Source organism: Rhinoderma darwinii, chromosome 5, assembly GCF_050947455.1.
Source record: "Rhinoderma darwinii isolate aRhiDar2 chromosome 5, aRhiDar2.hap1, whole genome shotgun sequence".
NCBI lineage: Eukaryota > Metazoa > Chordata > Amphibia > Anura > Rhinodermatidae > Rhinoderma > Rhinoderma darwinii.
Genome location: NC_134691.1, coordinates 177,137,413 through 177,153,278, shown reverse-complemented (window position 1 = coordinate 177,153,278; position 15,866 = coordinate 177,137,413). Strand labels below are relative to the sequence as shown.

At 38.4% G+C, this 15,866-nt stretch overlaps 1 protein-coding gene across 1 annotated transcript in view; it reads right to left on the bottom strand.

Moving 5' to 3' along the window:
• Positions 1–15,866, bottom strand: part of CDH18 (cadherin 18) — a 523,245-nt gene that overhangs the window by 137,196 nt on the left and 370,183 nt on the right. Inside the window, exon 6 of the mRNA XM_075826752.1 lies at positions 10,330–10,511. Within this exon, the coding sequence (XP_075682867.1) occupies positions 10,330–10,511 (182 nt within the window). The remainder of the gene's footprint in view (positions 1–10,329; positions 10,512–15,866) is intronic.

Here is a 15,866-nt window from a genome sequence, read left to right as displayed (position 1 = left end):
TGGCAATTTCTCATATGGAATAGCCTTCATTTCTAAGAACAAGAATAGACTGACGAGTTTCGCATGAAAGCTCTCTTTTTCTAGCCATTTTGAGAGTTTAATCAAACCCACAAATGTAATGCTCCAGATTCTCAACTAGCTCAAAGGAAGGTCAGTTTTATAGCTCCTCTAAACAGCAAAACTGTTTACAGCGGTGCTAATATAATTGCACAAGGGTTTTCAAGTGTTTTCTAATCATCCATTAGCCTTCTAACACAGTTAGCAAACACAATGTACCATTAGAACACTGGAGTGATGGTTGATGGAAATGGGCCTCTATACACCTATGTAGATATTGCATTAAAAATCAGACGTTTGCAGCTAGAATAGTCATTTAGCACAGTAACAATGTATAGAGTGTATTTTTTATTAATTTAATGTTATCTTCATTGAAAAAAACTGTGCTTTTCTTTCAAAAATAAGTATATTTCTAAGTGACCCTAAACTTTTGAACGGTAGTGTATATATTTTTTTATATATATATATATATATATATATATATATATATATTCGACGGATAACCCCTTTAAAGCCGTTCAGCTCTTTAGTACCACCCAACTACTAGCAAAAATTGTCTGTGGAAATTGCATGACTGTGTGCTTGATTTTATGTACCTGTCTGCAAAGGGTTTGGCTGAAAGACCTAAACTAATAAAATAAATGAAAAGGGGTGTCCACATACTTTGGCCATAGTATATATTTAAAGATTTCAGTCAGTGACATAGCTGTAAGTGAAGAGATTACAATGTCAGACGAGCTTTGGTACACAAGAGGACAGTACTACATGGCATGTGAAATCTAGGGGAAGTAAAGAGATACAGGTATAAATTCTGCTTTAGGCTCTAGAAAATGCACTAAAAATTATTTATTTAAAGTAGTGATCTCAAAGGGAAATTGATCAGCAGAAATGTTTTTTTTTTCTAAATTGGGTTTCATTATAAGCATTTTTTGTGGTGTTTTTTTTATTTATTTTTTGATGCTGTATGTATCCCTGTCACTCACTAGTCTCTGAGGAATGGGCTGTGTTCCATCACTGGAATATTTTTCTATCAATTAATTTCCATTCATTGCAGCTACCATAAAGTATGTACACCCTGGTGTACTGTTTATACAGACAATACAGGAAGGAAGTCTGTGCCTCCAATAGGGCCACCCCCAGGCATACATTTTTCCAGACTTCATGTGAGCAATCTCATTGGAGCAAATTAGACTTTTTCTGTCTGTTTACAGAACTGTAAGTCAAAAAGAGATATTGAATGAGATGTTTAAAAACTATTTCAAAGGTAAACTGCACTCCATGCCAGCCAATCACATGCCTTCAATTTACCACTAGCTTTTGAAAAATGAAAGCTGAAACTAGTTGCTTTGGGGGTTGTGCGCCCGCTTTCCTTTGAAATATCTCCTTCTGTATGTTTATTAGGTTGAAGTGGTTGTCATTTAATTAATATTAATTGCATAATTAAGAGTGCTACAGTTTTCCAATATTCTTTCTGTATTCATTTCTCACTGTTTTCAAGATCTCTGCTTGTTCTTATTTAGTAGGAACATTTATTGTTTACTACCAGTGGACACAATTCTGTCCATGACCATGTGATGTACACCCAGATGCTAGGCTCATTCAAAGGCACAGTTCGGATACACATTCCTTTAGTTCTTATAATCCTATTGATATGTTTCATCAGTACTTCTGTTAGAAGAGGAATGAGATAGCTAGAACATAGTGTTGGCTCATGGTTCTCTTTCGTAAATATTTATGTATTTTCAGGGCTCCGGAAGGCAGGAATCAGCAGGAGTTTTTGTCTCTCACTGCCAATGTTTTTTTTCAAAGCTTTTGAGCTTGTAGCGATGAATTTGTTTTTCTTTTGTTTATTTATCTATCAAATATTCATCGTTTTTGTGGATATTATGTAGTGTGTTCATTTCAAAATATTCACATGTCTAATTATCTGTATAAGGTATTCATTTGTATGTACTATGATATTAGAACATGTGGTACAAACCCATAACAATTACATCTGTAGGCTCTGAATGGCTGTTTTGTGGAAAGCTTTAACTAAACATTATTCCCAATTTATTGTCTCAATGGCAAATGATGCACTTTTCCCATGCTAACTAACTACATGATTCAGTGGTGTTAAAAAATAAATTTTTGTTCAATAAACACTAAATTAACAAAAAAATAGTTTAAAGATCTGATAGAGGTTCAATAGCTAATATACTCAGTAAGGGAATCACAGTCTGAGTCTACAAGCATTGTATTTTGTATTGATGTACTGTATAATATACACTCAGCGTGGCTGCAGTCTGCAATGTTAGTGAATTAGATTTGCTAATAGAATGGAAAATCATTATTATATTAAAGCGTCCGCAGGGGTATCGGGGCTAATGGCGTTGGAAGTACAACACTGTACTTTCATAACCTATGTATGATGTAACTGAAGCTTTTCCTATGGACTGGACCAAGCAGATGGTGGTAACAGATATATACTCACTATGTTATAAGCAGACAACATTCTTCGCAAACATTGGTCTAATCTATATGCTGATCCCGAATTATAGGATGTTATATCATCAAAAGATGTATAGATGCTCGTGACGAGAACATCGTTTTGCCTCTATACAAATCACTAGTCAGCCCACATATGGAATATTGTGTACCATTTTGGGCACCTGTGTTTAAGAAGTACACGGCTGAACTAAAATGGGTACAAAGAAGGGCGACCAAGGTAATTAAGGGACTGGGCGGATTGCAGTACCAAGAAAGGTTATCAAACTTGGGGCTATTCAGTTTAGAAAAAAGACGGCTATGGGGCGATCTAACTACAATGTACAAATATATAAGTGGACAGTACAGAGATCTTTCTAATGATCTTTTTACACTTTGGCCTGTAACCATGACAAGGGGGCATCCTCTACATCTAGAGGAAAGAAGGTTTCACCACCATCACAGATGGGGATTCTTTACTGTCAGAGCAGTGAGACTATGGAACTCTCTGCCACAGGATGTTGTGATGGTTGATTCTTTGAACAAGTTTAAGAAGGGCCATGATGCCTTTCTTAAAAAATATAATATTACAGATCATGAGTACTATATTCTGGAGATGGGATGTTGATTTATTCTGATTTCCATATTTGGAGTAAGGGAGGAAGTTTTACCCTAATGAGGCAATTGGCATTAACCTCATGGGGGTTTTGATTTCCTCTAGATGAACACGTGGGATTATACATGTAGGTTGGACTTGATGGTCCTTTATCTTTTTTCAACCTTATCAAATATGTAATTATGTAACTATCCCCTGTGAGCATTACGTATCGAAGAGCAAAAACATCAAAGAATTTCTCGTTCATATTCACATCTCCAAGCAAATAACATCTAGTGGCACTTGGTTATCCAACTATCCAAGAGTTGAGAAGACGTATCTACAAGCATTTTAGCTTGATTACATTTATTCCAAAAATTTTTTTACTCATAAAGATAACTGACCAACTTCACAATGTGCAGGATATAATAAACGTACACTCATCAGTATAGAAAAGCAAAGGACAATCAAATTGTGCAAGCACAAAATGTACTTCAGCAACATTGTAAGAAAAGATAACTTAAGGGAGGTACAAATGGGAAAGGAACAGTTGACTGTATCGATAACTGAAATATATGCAATTCATTAATATGCACTAAAATAACATAACATGTGGAGTGGAACACCCGAGTCATCTATAAGCATTCAATCAAATACACCCAGAATTGTATTTAAGTGTACTGATAATATAATTGTACTGATAAAATTACACTACTTGAAGGTTGGAGAAATATGCTCCCCGACCTACGATACTACCCCGTCTTGTCATTCGACATTATAGCGAGAACAGGCACTACACAGCTTGGTAAATTTGGCATGAGATCTCGTTTTTAAGCTAGCAAAATTCCTCCAGTCTGAACAGCTGTTCCACTTTATTGTACCACATATCTAAGGACAGAGGTTCAGATTGTATCCGTTTAAGGTGGAATAGTGCAATTAATTTAAAAGAGGAGACACCACTATTCAGACATATCAGATTTCTACACATTGGTGACATTAATACACTTTTTGGGTGCTAAAACTGGGTCCTAGACATATTTATCTCAATTGTTGATTATTAAAGGAGGAAGCTTGTTGGATTCCTCGCCTCAGTAGTCTTAGTCCAAATGGACCTAATGAAGGTTTCACTATTATGTCCTTTTTGTAATATATATTGTTGAAATTATCCTGCCATTCACTATAATGTATGCAAGTTTATTATAATAATTTATTGGATATTGTAGCTTTATTTGTTAAATTTGATAGCCATTTATAAGTGGCTTTGACTATTTTAATAAGCCAGCCAGATTTTATTCTGGCTTTCAAACTAATTTCTCTGTTCTGTTCTATTATATTCTGTTAAATGTAACAGTTTAGCATAATTATCATACTATTACAATTACACTGACAATTCCATCTATCAGTCTATTTATCTAAATTCACTGGCATTTGATATACTAATGCCTAGACTTGGTCGTGGATATTGGTTATATAACTATCCTAAAATCACAGACCATATCCCTCTATTATCGGATATTGCTTCAATGACAGATTTTGTGCTTAGGGATGCCCTTTGAGGTCATCTCTAAGCTTATATCTGTGCATTTACGCTGCTGCGTCTAATATGCAGGCTTGTACTTCTAAGAATATATGCCTGCCCTGCTGTGCCAGAACGGCCTGTAAATACTATTGCCATGAGCATGCACCTTGATATCTTTTTGACACTTTTACTCGGCTTACTATGCTTGAGAGCAGGTAGGCGTTCCTTGTCGTCAGTGGCTGACTGGAGGTATACTCTTTTGGACCGGAAAGCTGTCCATCACACAGTATAGTGCCCCCCTGTAGATTTTGTCATACAGCCTCCCTGAAGACAGTGCCATAATCCCCCACCTCCTCCTTGTAGATCGTGCCATACAGCACCCCCCCACTTTCCCCTTGTAGACAGTGCCATACAGTACCCCACCACCCCCACGTAGACAGTGCCCCCAAACAAAAACAAAAATTCTACTCACCTAGGCCCTGTTCCCACGATGAACTGAGCTACTCCACGACGGGATCCTTGCGTAGGCCGGTGTGATGCTATAGCCTAGTAAAGAGTTTCCCAACCTTTTCGGACTCGAGGCAGCACTGGAAAAATAACATTTCCTTAGGGTACCCCTACCAAAAAATGTTTAGAGAAAGACAGAAAATGGCTAAAAACAAGCACTACACTACACTCGTACTGTATGTTCACAAACGTTTTTTGTATTGCAAAAAAAATCTGCCTCAAAATTCCTTCAGGAATTGACAGCGTTGTTTGACTTTTTTTTGCGTTTTTTCTTAAGCCGTTGACGCTAATGAAAAAGGTGCAGGAAAAAAAGCTCCAAGCGAGCGCCACAGGTATTTTCTGCCTCCTATTAATTTCAATTAGAGGTCAGAGGCGGAAACCACTTGAAGACCATCAGCCCCCCACTCACAGTAAAATGACCATCAGCCCACCAATCCCAAATCCCCTCTGTAGATAGTGCCACACAGACCCTTATAGGTAGGGCCACACAGCCCCTTCTAGGTAGCACCACACAGCCCCTTGTAGGTAGCGCCACACAGCCCCTTGTAGGTAACGCCACACAGCCCCCTTGTAGGTAGCGCCACACAGCCCCCTAGCAGGTAGCGCCACACAGCCACCTTGTAGGTAGCGCCTGATAGACCCCTTGTAAGTAGCGCCAGACAGATCCCTTGTAGGTAGCGCCAGACAGCCCCCTTGTAGGTAGCGCCAGACAGCCCCCTTGTAGACAGCGCTACACAGCCCCTTTGTAAATTAGCACCACACAGCCTACTTGTAGATGGCGCCACACAGCCCCCTTGTAGAGAGCGCCACACAGCCCCCAGTAGAGAGCACCACACAGCTCCCTGTAGAGAGCGCCACACAGCCACCTGTAGAGAGCACCACACAGCTCCCTGGTAGGGAGTGCCACACAGTCCCCTTGTAGGGAGTGCCACACAGCCCCCTGGTAGGTAGTGTCTCACAGCCAACAGCCCCCTTGTAGGTAGTGCCACACAGCCCACAGCCCCTTTGTAGATAGCATCCCCCTTCTTCCTGTAGATAGCGCCACTGTAGCTCCCTGAAGGAGCGGCATCCCCGCGTGGCCTGGGGTTCCGCTCCTGGAGCGCTCTGCTTGATTTCTCTGTCCATATATGGATAGTGACATCAGGGGAAACTCCTGAAGCGGAATCCCCATCCACAGCGTTGCCGACGCTGTGACCGGGGATTCCACTCCAGGAGAAGCTCCTATTGTCTGTGTCCATTTATGGACAGTGATGTCATTGGCTTCTCCTGCAGTGGAATCCCCGGTCACAGTATCTGCAATGCTTTGGACGGAGATTCAGCTTCAGAAGTTTCCCCTGATGTCACTGTCCATATGTGGACAGAGACATCAAGCGGAGCACTCCAGGAGCGGAATTCCTGGCCACACGGAGGTTCCGCTCCTTCAGGGAGCAACAGTGGTGCTAGTAGATAGCAGAGCAGGGAGACACCTCCCTGCTCTGCTATAGTGCCCTTGCTGATTGAATAAGCGCCCGGCCGTAAAGGCGACTGCTGGGTCAACGGCCCGGGCGCTTCTGAAACAAGCAAGGGAGGGGAGCCAGCGCAGCGTCCCCTTCCACATGCTGGAGTGATGCGCCCTGTGCGAAGGCACAGGTCGCACACCCCTAAGGCTGGCCCTGTATATATATATATATTCTCTAAGCTTTAACTAGAAACACTGCAATATACAGGTAGCTAAAAAGCAGCTTAACAAAAATGGCAATACTGCATATAAGTTTTTTTAACACAAAAAAATGGAATTCCGATTCCAGAAATTTAGTAAGAGGCAAAATAACATCACTAACAATATTCAACTTTTCCATATTTCACCGACCCTGAAAGTAAAATAATAACATACTAATTATTCTTCATAATTTTACTTAAAATATTTACTTTCTGTAACAATAGGTACTACATCCCAAACCAGAGTTGCCTGACATCAATATTTTAAGTAGCCACCATGATATAAAAAAGCCACATAAACACACTATAACGTTACTGCAGTGTACTGACTATGAATATACATTACCTCCAGCGAGGACGTGATGTCTATTCAGAATCCTGTCACTTCTGTAGCGTCTCTGTGATATTTACAGCAAGGCAAGCGTAATCTCGCTTGAAATGACAGGTTACATCGTAATCTCGTGAGATTACGCTTGCCTTGCTGTAAATATCACAGAGACGCTACAGAAGTGTCAGGATTCTGAATACACATCACGTCTTGGCTTGAGGTAATGTATATTTATTGTCAGGGCACTGCAGTAACGTTATAGTGTGTTTATGTGACTGCACATAGCGATATAGCTATATCGCTATGTGCTGTGTAAATGAATGGGGAGAAGTGTATGACGCTGATTGGTCAGCGTCATACACTCCGCTGTACAATGCCCACTTGGCCATATAGTAAATAACGCCCAGTTGTCCATTGAGAAACTCATTAGCATAAAGCTAATATAGGTTATAACTCCGTAAAAAATTATTGTTTTTCTATATGAATAACACTGCTGTAATCTACATTACAGCGCCGATCACATCATGTACAATATAGCCCACTTATAATGTGGTGACAGAGCCTCTTTATTGTCAAAAAGGCTTATGTTTCTAAGCTAAGGGCATCACTCCAGTCTATAGATTTGGACTCTAGAATAAGGGTACTGGGGGAGAATGTGCAGTGTTTAAAGGGATCATAAAATTACATAGTAGCCAGTTTATTCCAGTGGGGAGCAAGTACAAAAGCAAAGGTAAAAATATAATAAAGGCAAAAAATAAAACTTTTAAAAACTTTAAGGGCATGCCCAGACGTGGCGGATTTCTTCCGCAACTGTCCGCATCAATGCGTTGCAGATTCTGTTGCGGATCTGCCCAAAATGGGCATTAAATTGATGCGGACTAGCCGCTGCGTATTGAGGTGAAAGTACTTCCCTTCTCTCCATCAGTGCAGGATAGAGAGAAGGGACAGCACTTTCCCTAGTGAAAGTAAAAGAATTTCATACTTACCGGCCGTTGTCTTGGTGACGCGTCCCTCTTTCGGCATCCAGCCCGACCTCCCTGGATGACGCGGCAGTCCATGTGACCGCTGCAGCCTGTGATTGGCTGCAGCCGTCACTTAGACTGAAACGTCATCCTGGGAAACCGGACTGGAGGAAGAAGCAAGGAGTTCTCGGTAAGTATGAACTACTATTTTTTTTACAGGTTGATGTATATTGTGATTGATAGTCACTGTCCAGGGTGCAGAAACAGTTACTGCCGATCGCTTAACTCTTTCAGCACCCTGGACAGTGACTATTTACTGACGTCGCCTAGCAAAGCTCCCGTGATTACGGGTGCACACACGTAGTCACCCGTAATTATGGGTGCAAACACGTAGTCACCCGTAATTACGGGAGCCCCATTGACTTCCTCAGTCTGGCTGTGGACCTAGAAATACACATAGGTCCAGCCAAAATGAAGAAATGTCATGTTAAAAAAACAATACGCTCCGCAGCACACATAACATCTACATTACATCTGCGGACTTCATTGCGGAATTTTGAATCTCCATTGAAGTCAATGGAGAAATTCCGCAATGAGTCCGCAACCAGTCCGCCACACGTCCGCAGCAACCAATGTATGCTGCGGACACCAAATTCCGCACCGCAGCCTATGCTCCGCAGCGGAATTGTCCGCAACGTGCAAACGAACCCAACCACAAAGCTGTGGAAGGCAATGGAGAAACGGGTCCGCTGCGGATTTCCGCTGCGGAGTGTCCGCAGCGGAATTCCAGAGCAAATCCGCTACGTCTGGCCATGCCCTAATAGGGAAGGAACAGAATCTGCATTTATGATCTACAAGGTTTGCAATAAAAGCCGCAATAATACAATTAGACAAGCTAGAGTAGTAAATGAGAAGCAAATTGTAGAGAAGAGTAAACCAAATTCCAACAATATTAATAGTAAAAAAGCGCTTACTAAAAAAGTTGGTCTCATAACTGATATAGAAGGTAATTTGGCCGCAGGTGATATTGAGGACGCAAAGCTGTTAAATATGTTTTGCTGATTGACTGTTACTGCTTACAGCATAACTCATGACTTGTCTTTGCTAAATGAGATAATTTTGAAAAAAGTTTTGAAAAAAAAAATGTGTATACAGCTGTTGGACCTGATGGATTACATCCTTGTGTTCTTTGAGAACTTAGCTTAGTAATTTAAAAAAGTGTAATTATCGTTAATACACAAAATTATAGCTTGCAATGCCTGTCGGCTGCATCAAAAGCTAGCAAGATATTTTCCTGTATTAGGAAAGGTATGGCTTCTAAAGAAAACAATATTATTTTACCCCTTTATAAAGGACTGGTTGTATCTTGTATATGCAGTCCTGTTTTGGGCACCTGTCCATAAAAAAGACTTTAGGGAGCTGAAGAAATTTCAAAAAAGGTAAACCAAATTAATATGAGGAATGCGAGATCTCAATTATGAAGAAAGGTTATAAAAACTAAATTTATTTATGCTAGAGACAAGAATGGTTGATATGATATCTTTATAGAAATATTTAAATGACCCAGAGAAAACACAATGTGATAAGTTATTATTTTTGCAGACACCACAGAGAAAATTGGGTCACGGCTTGCGCTTAAGGGAAGAGCCATTTCATCTCAAAATTTAAAAATAATTACTTTAATTTCAGAACTGTAAACTTATGGTACCTGCTCCCACATAATTTGCTAATGGCTGAAAGTGTGGATCGTCCTTGAAAAACACAATATAAAGGGATACTTGTATTAATGTAGAATATTGATCCAGGTATTGTTCCAATTGCCAGTAAAGGGAAGGAAGATTTTTATTTCCACTTTATGGCAAATTGGTATATGCCATTCAAGGCTGTTTTTTGCCTTCCTCTGGGTCAACGGGTGGTTTTCCTACAGATAAAATCCATTAAGCAAACTATAACATTAGAAACAATTCTATTGCATAAGCGGAAAAAAACGTGTTGTCTTATCAGGTACAGTATTTTACTTCATACAGATACAACTTATATTTTTGTTCCAAATTTTCAAGACATCTTTAATCATTCATTTGATACGGGCTTGCTCAATAAATTTACCATTTCTACAAGTCAGGAAATTATGGATTTAGACAGCACTGATTTTAAGTGAACTATATCTATGAACCTATTATCAAAGCAAACAATTTACCTTTTTAAGCATAAGGATTCCCTCCCTTGTTTCTTTATCAGTGGATATAGAGAACACACCATCTCCATTGACGATGGAGTACCTGGTGTCAGCATTAAGTCCAACATCTGCATCATTGGCCTTGATTTTTCCAACAGCCGAGCCAACTCGATCTGATTCTGGAACATATAGTTGGTAATGTTCTGTGGAAACATTTGTGAAGAAACAGTGATCTTTATACATACATAAGACAGTCGGCAGAATGATCTTAAAATAAAATGTGTGAAAACGAACAGTTATTTGTAAATGTTTGTTTCAAACGAGTAACTATGCCTAAATAAATTTTAAAGAATTGTGATATATACAGTTTTGGTTTTTTTAATAACAGACTCTTGTCTAATATTGCAGCTAAGCCATATACAAGTACATGGGACTAAACTGCAATCTCAAATTCAATCCCTGAACAAGAGTGGTTCTTGATAAAAAGAAAAAAAAAGAAGAAATTTTTGTATACAATTATGATGAAAGCTTCTTGTAGTTTTTTTTCTTTGGTTGAAAATATTCTTGTTCACATACAGACAGGGCTGTTGTTTCATTCATAAAAGAGTTGAAGCTGTTTTGTACGGAGGAAAGTGCTAACATTTTTCCAAGCCGATGTGCAAAACTAATCAACAATTACCGGAAACGCTTAGATGCAGTTAATGCTGCACAAGGGGGTCACACCAGATACTGAAAGCAAAGGTTCACATATTTATGACACTCACAGATATGTGATATTGGATCATTTTCCTCAATAAATAAATGACCAAGTCTAATATTCTTCACTCATTTGCTTGATTTGGTTATCTTTATCTACATTTAAAACCTGTGTGAAAATCTGATGAAGTTTTAGGTCAAATTTATGCAGAGATATAGAAAATTCTGAAGGGTTCACAAACTTTCAAGCGCCACTGTACGGCTTCTTTTACATGCCAGTATTTAGGTCATTATTTTGCTTCAGTATTTGAAAGCCAAAATCGAGAGCTGATCCATAACACGGAAAACGGAGCAAATATGTCCATTATACTTTTCATCTTGTATAGGTTTTACTCCTAGTTTTGGCTTATAAATACTGATGCAAAATACTGACCAAAATACTGCCATGTGAAAGTGCCCTACCTCTCATAGTGGAGTTTGCTACAATTATTTAAGCAATCCTATCCAGTTTATGCAATCCTCCTGTATTGATCAGCCTACTGCATTACTGTTTCAATGTAGGTGAAATGTATCAACCAGGCACCTAGGCTGTTTATCTCACAGAGGATTGTCGAAAATGGATACCATTGCAGCAAAATCTCAGCTGTAAGAAATTTTAGGTCTGTACCAGCCCTTTGGAAGCAAAGAGGAAAGTTCCTATTCACCGAATATCAAGAGATATTAAAAATGATGAGAAATTGAAACACAGGAACGTTTTCTAACACTGTGCAACAGGGGAGAATACCTGTGGGTTTGATGATAGGTACCACATTTGGTGAACTTCATGTGTCCGGATAGAATAAGTAAATTATTTTGTACTCTAAACAAAAATATGACAGATGAGAGAACCCTTGCATTGTACTCTAATATAACTATGTGCAAGTTAATAGTCTTTTTACCATATTTTTTTTGTAACATTCATGATCTGCATAGAAATAGACAATTTATATTTTTAATGGTTCTTAAAATTCATACCAGGGACCAATCATTACATCTTTATGATATACACGATACAAAGTTACATATATTTAACTTTGTTCTTATGATTGAAAATTATGAGTTCAGTATGACCTATGATTAATGAGTGATTAAGCCAGGGAACTAGTTTGACTGACTGAAAATATGTGAAGGTCTTATTCCCCTCTGATGCTAAATTGGTCGATTATTTTGTTCTGCTTTTCCATAGCTATATTATACTGTAGATTTACAATTAATAAACAGTTGACCTTAATACATTTCCTTAATTTATACCCTAGTAATCAGGTATTCATCTAGGTAAAAATGTGTACTATCTTAGAGTACTGGAACCAATAAATTAAAGAGGATTTACACCCAAAATGTAAAGATTACCATAGGCCAGAAAACCAGAAGACCAATCGCCAAAGTTTGCTAATTATGTTTATTATATTTACAGAGATTTAGATTTTTCCCCATTCAGCTATGGCAGCCATTTGGGAAAAGTGAGAATAGGAAGTACCGCCATATTTGTTTGAATTACCTTTTTAAATCTGAAGATTTGATGCAGTTTTGAAACCATATTCATGCAAAATCTGTGTCTGTATGACTAAAATTATTTGTTCTTTTACATGTATAGCAGGATAAACAAGTGAATGTCTTTCAACATATATATGAAACAAATGTATGCTTACCAGTGACTGATGCTCAGCTGGTCACATTACATGAAAGTGGATCAACTGATCAGATCACATGATAGTGGATCAGCTGATCGCATCACACGATAATTCATCAGTTGGTCATATCCCATGATAGTGGATCAGCTGATCACTAGACATTTTAGTCACATGATTCTTAAACTAGGGTTTTTACGGAACCAGCCCTCGTACAGGTGCAAGCTATTATTTAGGATGCAAGTCTGAAACGCGTAAGCTAATTTCCTGACATATCATGACTAAATTCCGTGGACTTTTAATGTTGGATTAATAAAAGTAAACTTTTTATAGACATTGATCATCTGAATTTCAGCACTGGAATCTCCTACTTGTTTTGTATAAAAAAATTATTAAAAAGCTATACCAACGTATACCAGCCCGACGGAAGACAAAAGGACACTCTTTTTGCCTCCATCGGTCTAAAGCAGCCCCATGAACACGTTCAGCGTGTACGCCGGGAGCTTTCCTGGCATACCCGCTAAATTTAAATCACATAATGTGAGTAGGGTCTTATGTGTACATGCCTGTATGTAGTGTAGGTGTGACTGTGTGTGTAAGTCTATGCATTTGGTTAGCATGCATATGTGTTAAAATGGTAATTTTGCACACCTCATCAATCTAGGCCAGTACCCATCTACAAGACTTCCCGGAAATGTGTAATGTGGAGAGTGTATTATAGAGATGTGCTTAGTTTTTCCTCTTTTACACCAGCCTCTAAAGGGAACAACTCCAAAGATCAAAAAAATGCCTTTATACTTTTAAATTAATACATTTTCAAGAATTTTTTTTTCCCTAGTCATACCTAATCATTTTCTATATGATTATGAAGAATGCAGCAAAATAAATAGTTTCTCTGGTAAGTATAAACAACTTTATCGTAATAATGAAGCAAAACCAAATGATTTTCTGCCTTAGTACAATAGCATTGGTTGTAATGAATCATTTATCATTTACTTGTGGAAAGCTGATAGTTGAATACAAGTTGTACTTTATTTGCTACATTTCCATTCTTTACAAAGGAAAAATAAAACTTTCATTAGGAAATACTTTTATTTTGATGTATTGCTTGAAAGCTTCCTTTCTTTACAGTTAAACCAAGAACAAAGTACCACATTTGAATTGATACCAACTGTGACTAGCCATGAATCGCAATCACACTATTAAAGCTAAGCCTTAAAGTCTTTGTGAGGTATGCTCCGGAATTACTCCTCAAGATGAGATGAAATCATTTTCCACTACTGAGCCTGCATATATTATATTGAAATCTGCTGCACTGAATCCTGACTAAAAACTACAGCTCGATTATCTGAAAATATAGTATCACAGGCATCAGCTGCTGAATGATAAAGAAAAATGAGTTCAACTGCAAGTGATAAAATGTAGCTTCAAATAAAAACGCAGAGTGAAAAAGACTGTTTGGGAACTTACATTAGGGACAAAATGGTTCCTAGTTGCTATTTTTGCAGATATTTCTCTGTATTACATCACATTGAAAATTCAAAACACAGCAATTAATTTAGGCCTGTCTTTATCATAAATAAATAAATACATATATATATATATATATATATATATATATATATATATGTGTGTACTCTAATAAACTAGAAAATATGCAACACCTGATTGATTTTCTACATTTATTGAATCCATTTATGGCAGTTATGCTCCTTTCCTTTTCAATTCAGCAACATAATCCAAAACACTAGTCTAATGTAATCATCTGAAGACAAATCATTTGTTATCTGGGTCTTGCTGGCTAAGGTCTTATGCACATTAAGGATCTGTATACAGGGAGCCTGTAGACCAGAGCACAGAGTCCCTACAGTTCCATACTATGAAGTCGCAGGTACTCTCTGTGCTTCTGTATGGTACTGTATTACAGAGATATTATCCCCTAGAAGCATTGCTTCTTTGGGAGAATACAGATGTAGCCATCTTTATCTTGACTTTTAACGCATTAATTACACGGTGTCAAGAAACTTTAAATTGACTTTTTCAATGACTTTTCCCTGGCTTTTGTTTTGTGATATCACGCTGCAGCAAGTTATCAGAGTCAAGATAAACTTGGCTACATCTGTACCTCTATAATAAAGTTTTCAATGTAGCATGCCATAATATTTGAAATTGTATCACATTGGAGGCATACATAGCTATAACATAGTCCATAGGTTTTTGATGGCTCTCTGAACTTGTGCAGTCATAAGGGCATGCTCACACGTGGCGGAATTGCTGTGGAATTCCGCTGCGGACAGTCCGCACTGGAAATCTGCAGCAGACAGTCTGTCCATTGGTTTCCACACCTTTTTAGTTATCTTCGTGCAGATGTTGTGGATAACTCCGCTGCGGAGCATAGGCTGCTGTGCGGAATTTGGTGTCCACAGCATACACTGGCTGTTGCGTAATTTCTCCATTGACTTCAATGGAGTTGAAAAATTACGCAATGAAATCCGCAGATGTTATGTGTGTTGCGTTGCGGATTGCTTTCCATACCAGGATATTTCATCATTCTGGCTGGACCTATGTGTTTCGAGGTCTATAGCCAGACTGAGATGGAATGTTCTAAAAGACAGCAGGAAGTACTCTTCATTTTAATCCGCAAAGACTAATCCGCAGCATTTTACTTCAGATTTTAGGCAAAGGCACAACGCAATCTGCAACGCAGATTATGTGCGGCATTGATGCAGACAGTGTCTGCAGAATTCTGCCACGTCTGAACATGCCCTAATACGGACATGTGCATGAGGTCTTACAGTACTGTACCTACAGGCTGCTGTGTTCTTCATTTCAACTCTGCAGTCATTCACACAACTCCCAATTAGAACAAGGGTTTAGCTGGAGATATTACATTACTTAAATGTTTTCTGTAATACTACATATTGTACTCAATTTAAAATGTATGTATTTAACTGCCACATAGTTGTCCTTCAACATCTGTGGATCCACTTGACTACATTGCTGCTAAAATATTCTCGGAACAGGCCATTTAGCAGATAACCCATGTGGTCCCAATTGGCTAATGGCAATAAAAATGTTGTATGTAGATGTCACTCATAGTTAAACCTTGATTGCATGCATGTACCTTAAAGCAAAAACAATTAAATATAATAATAATAATAAAAAAATCTTGGTACACATTTAGTTTATTAATTG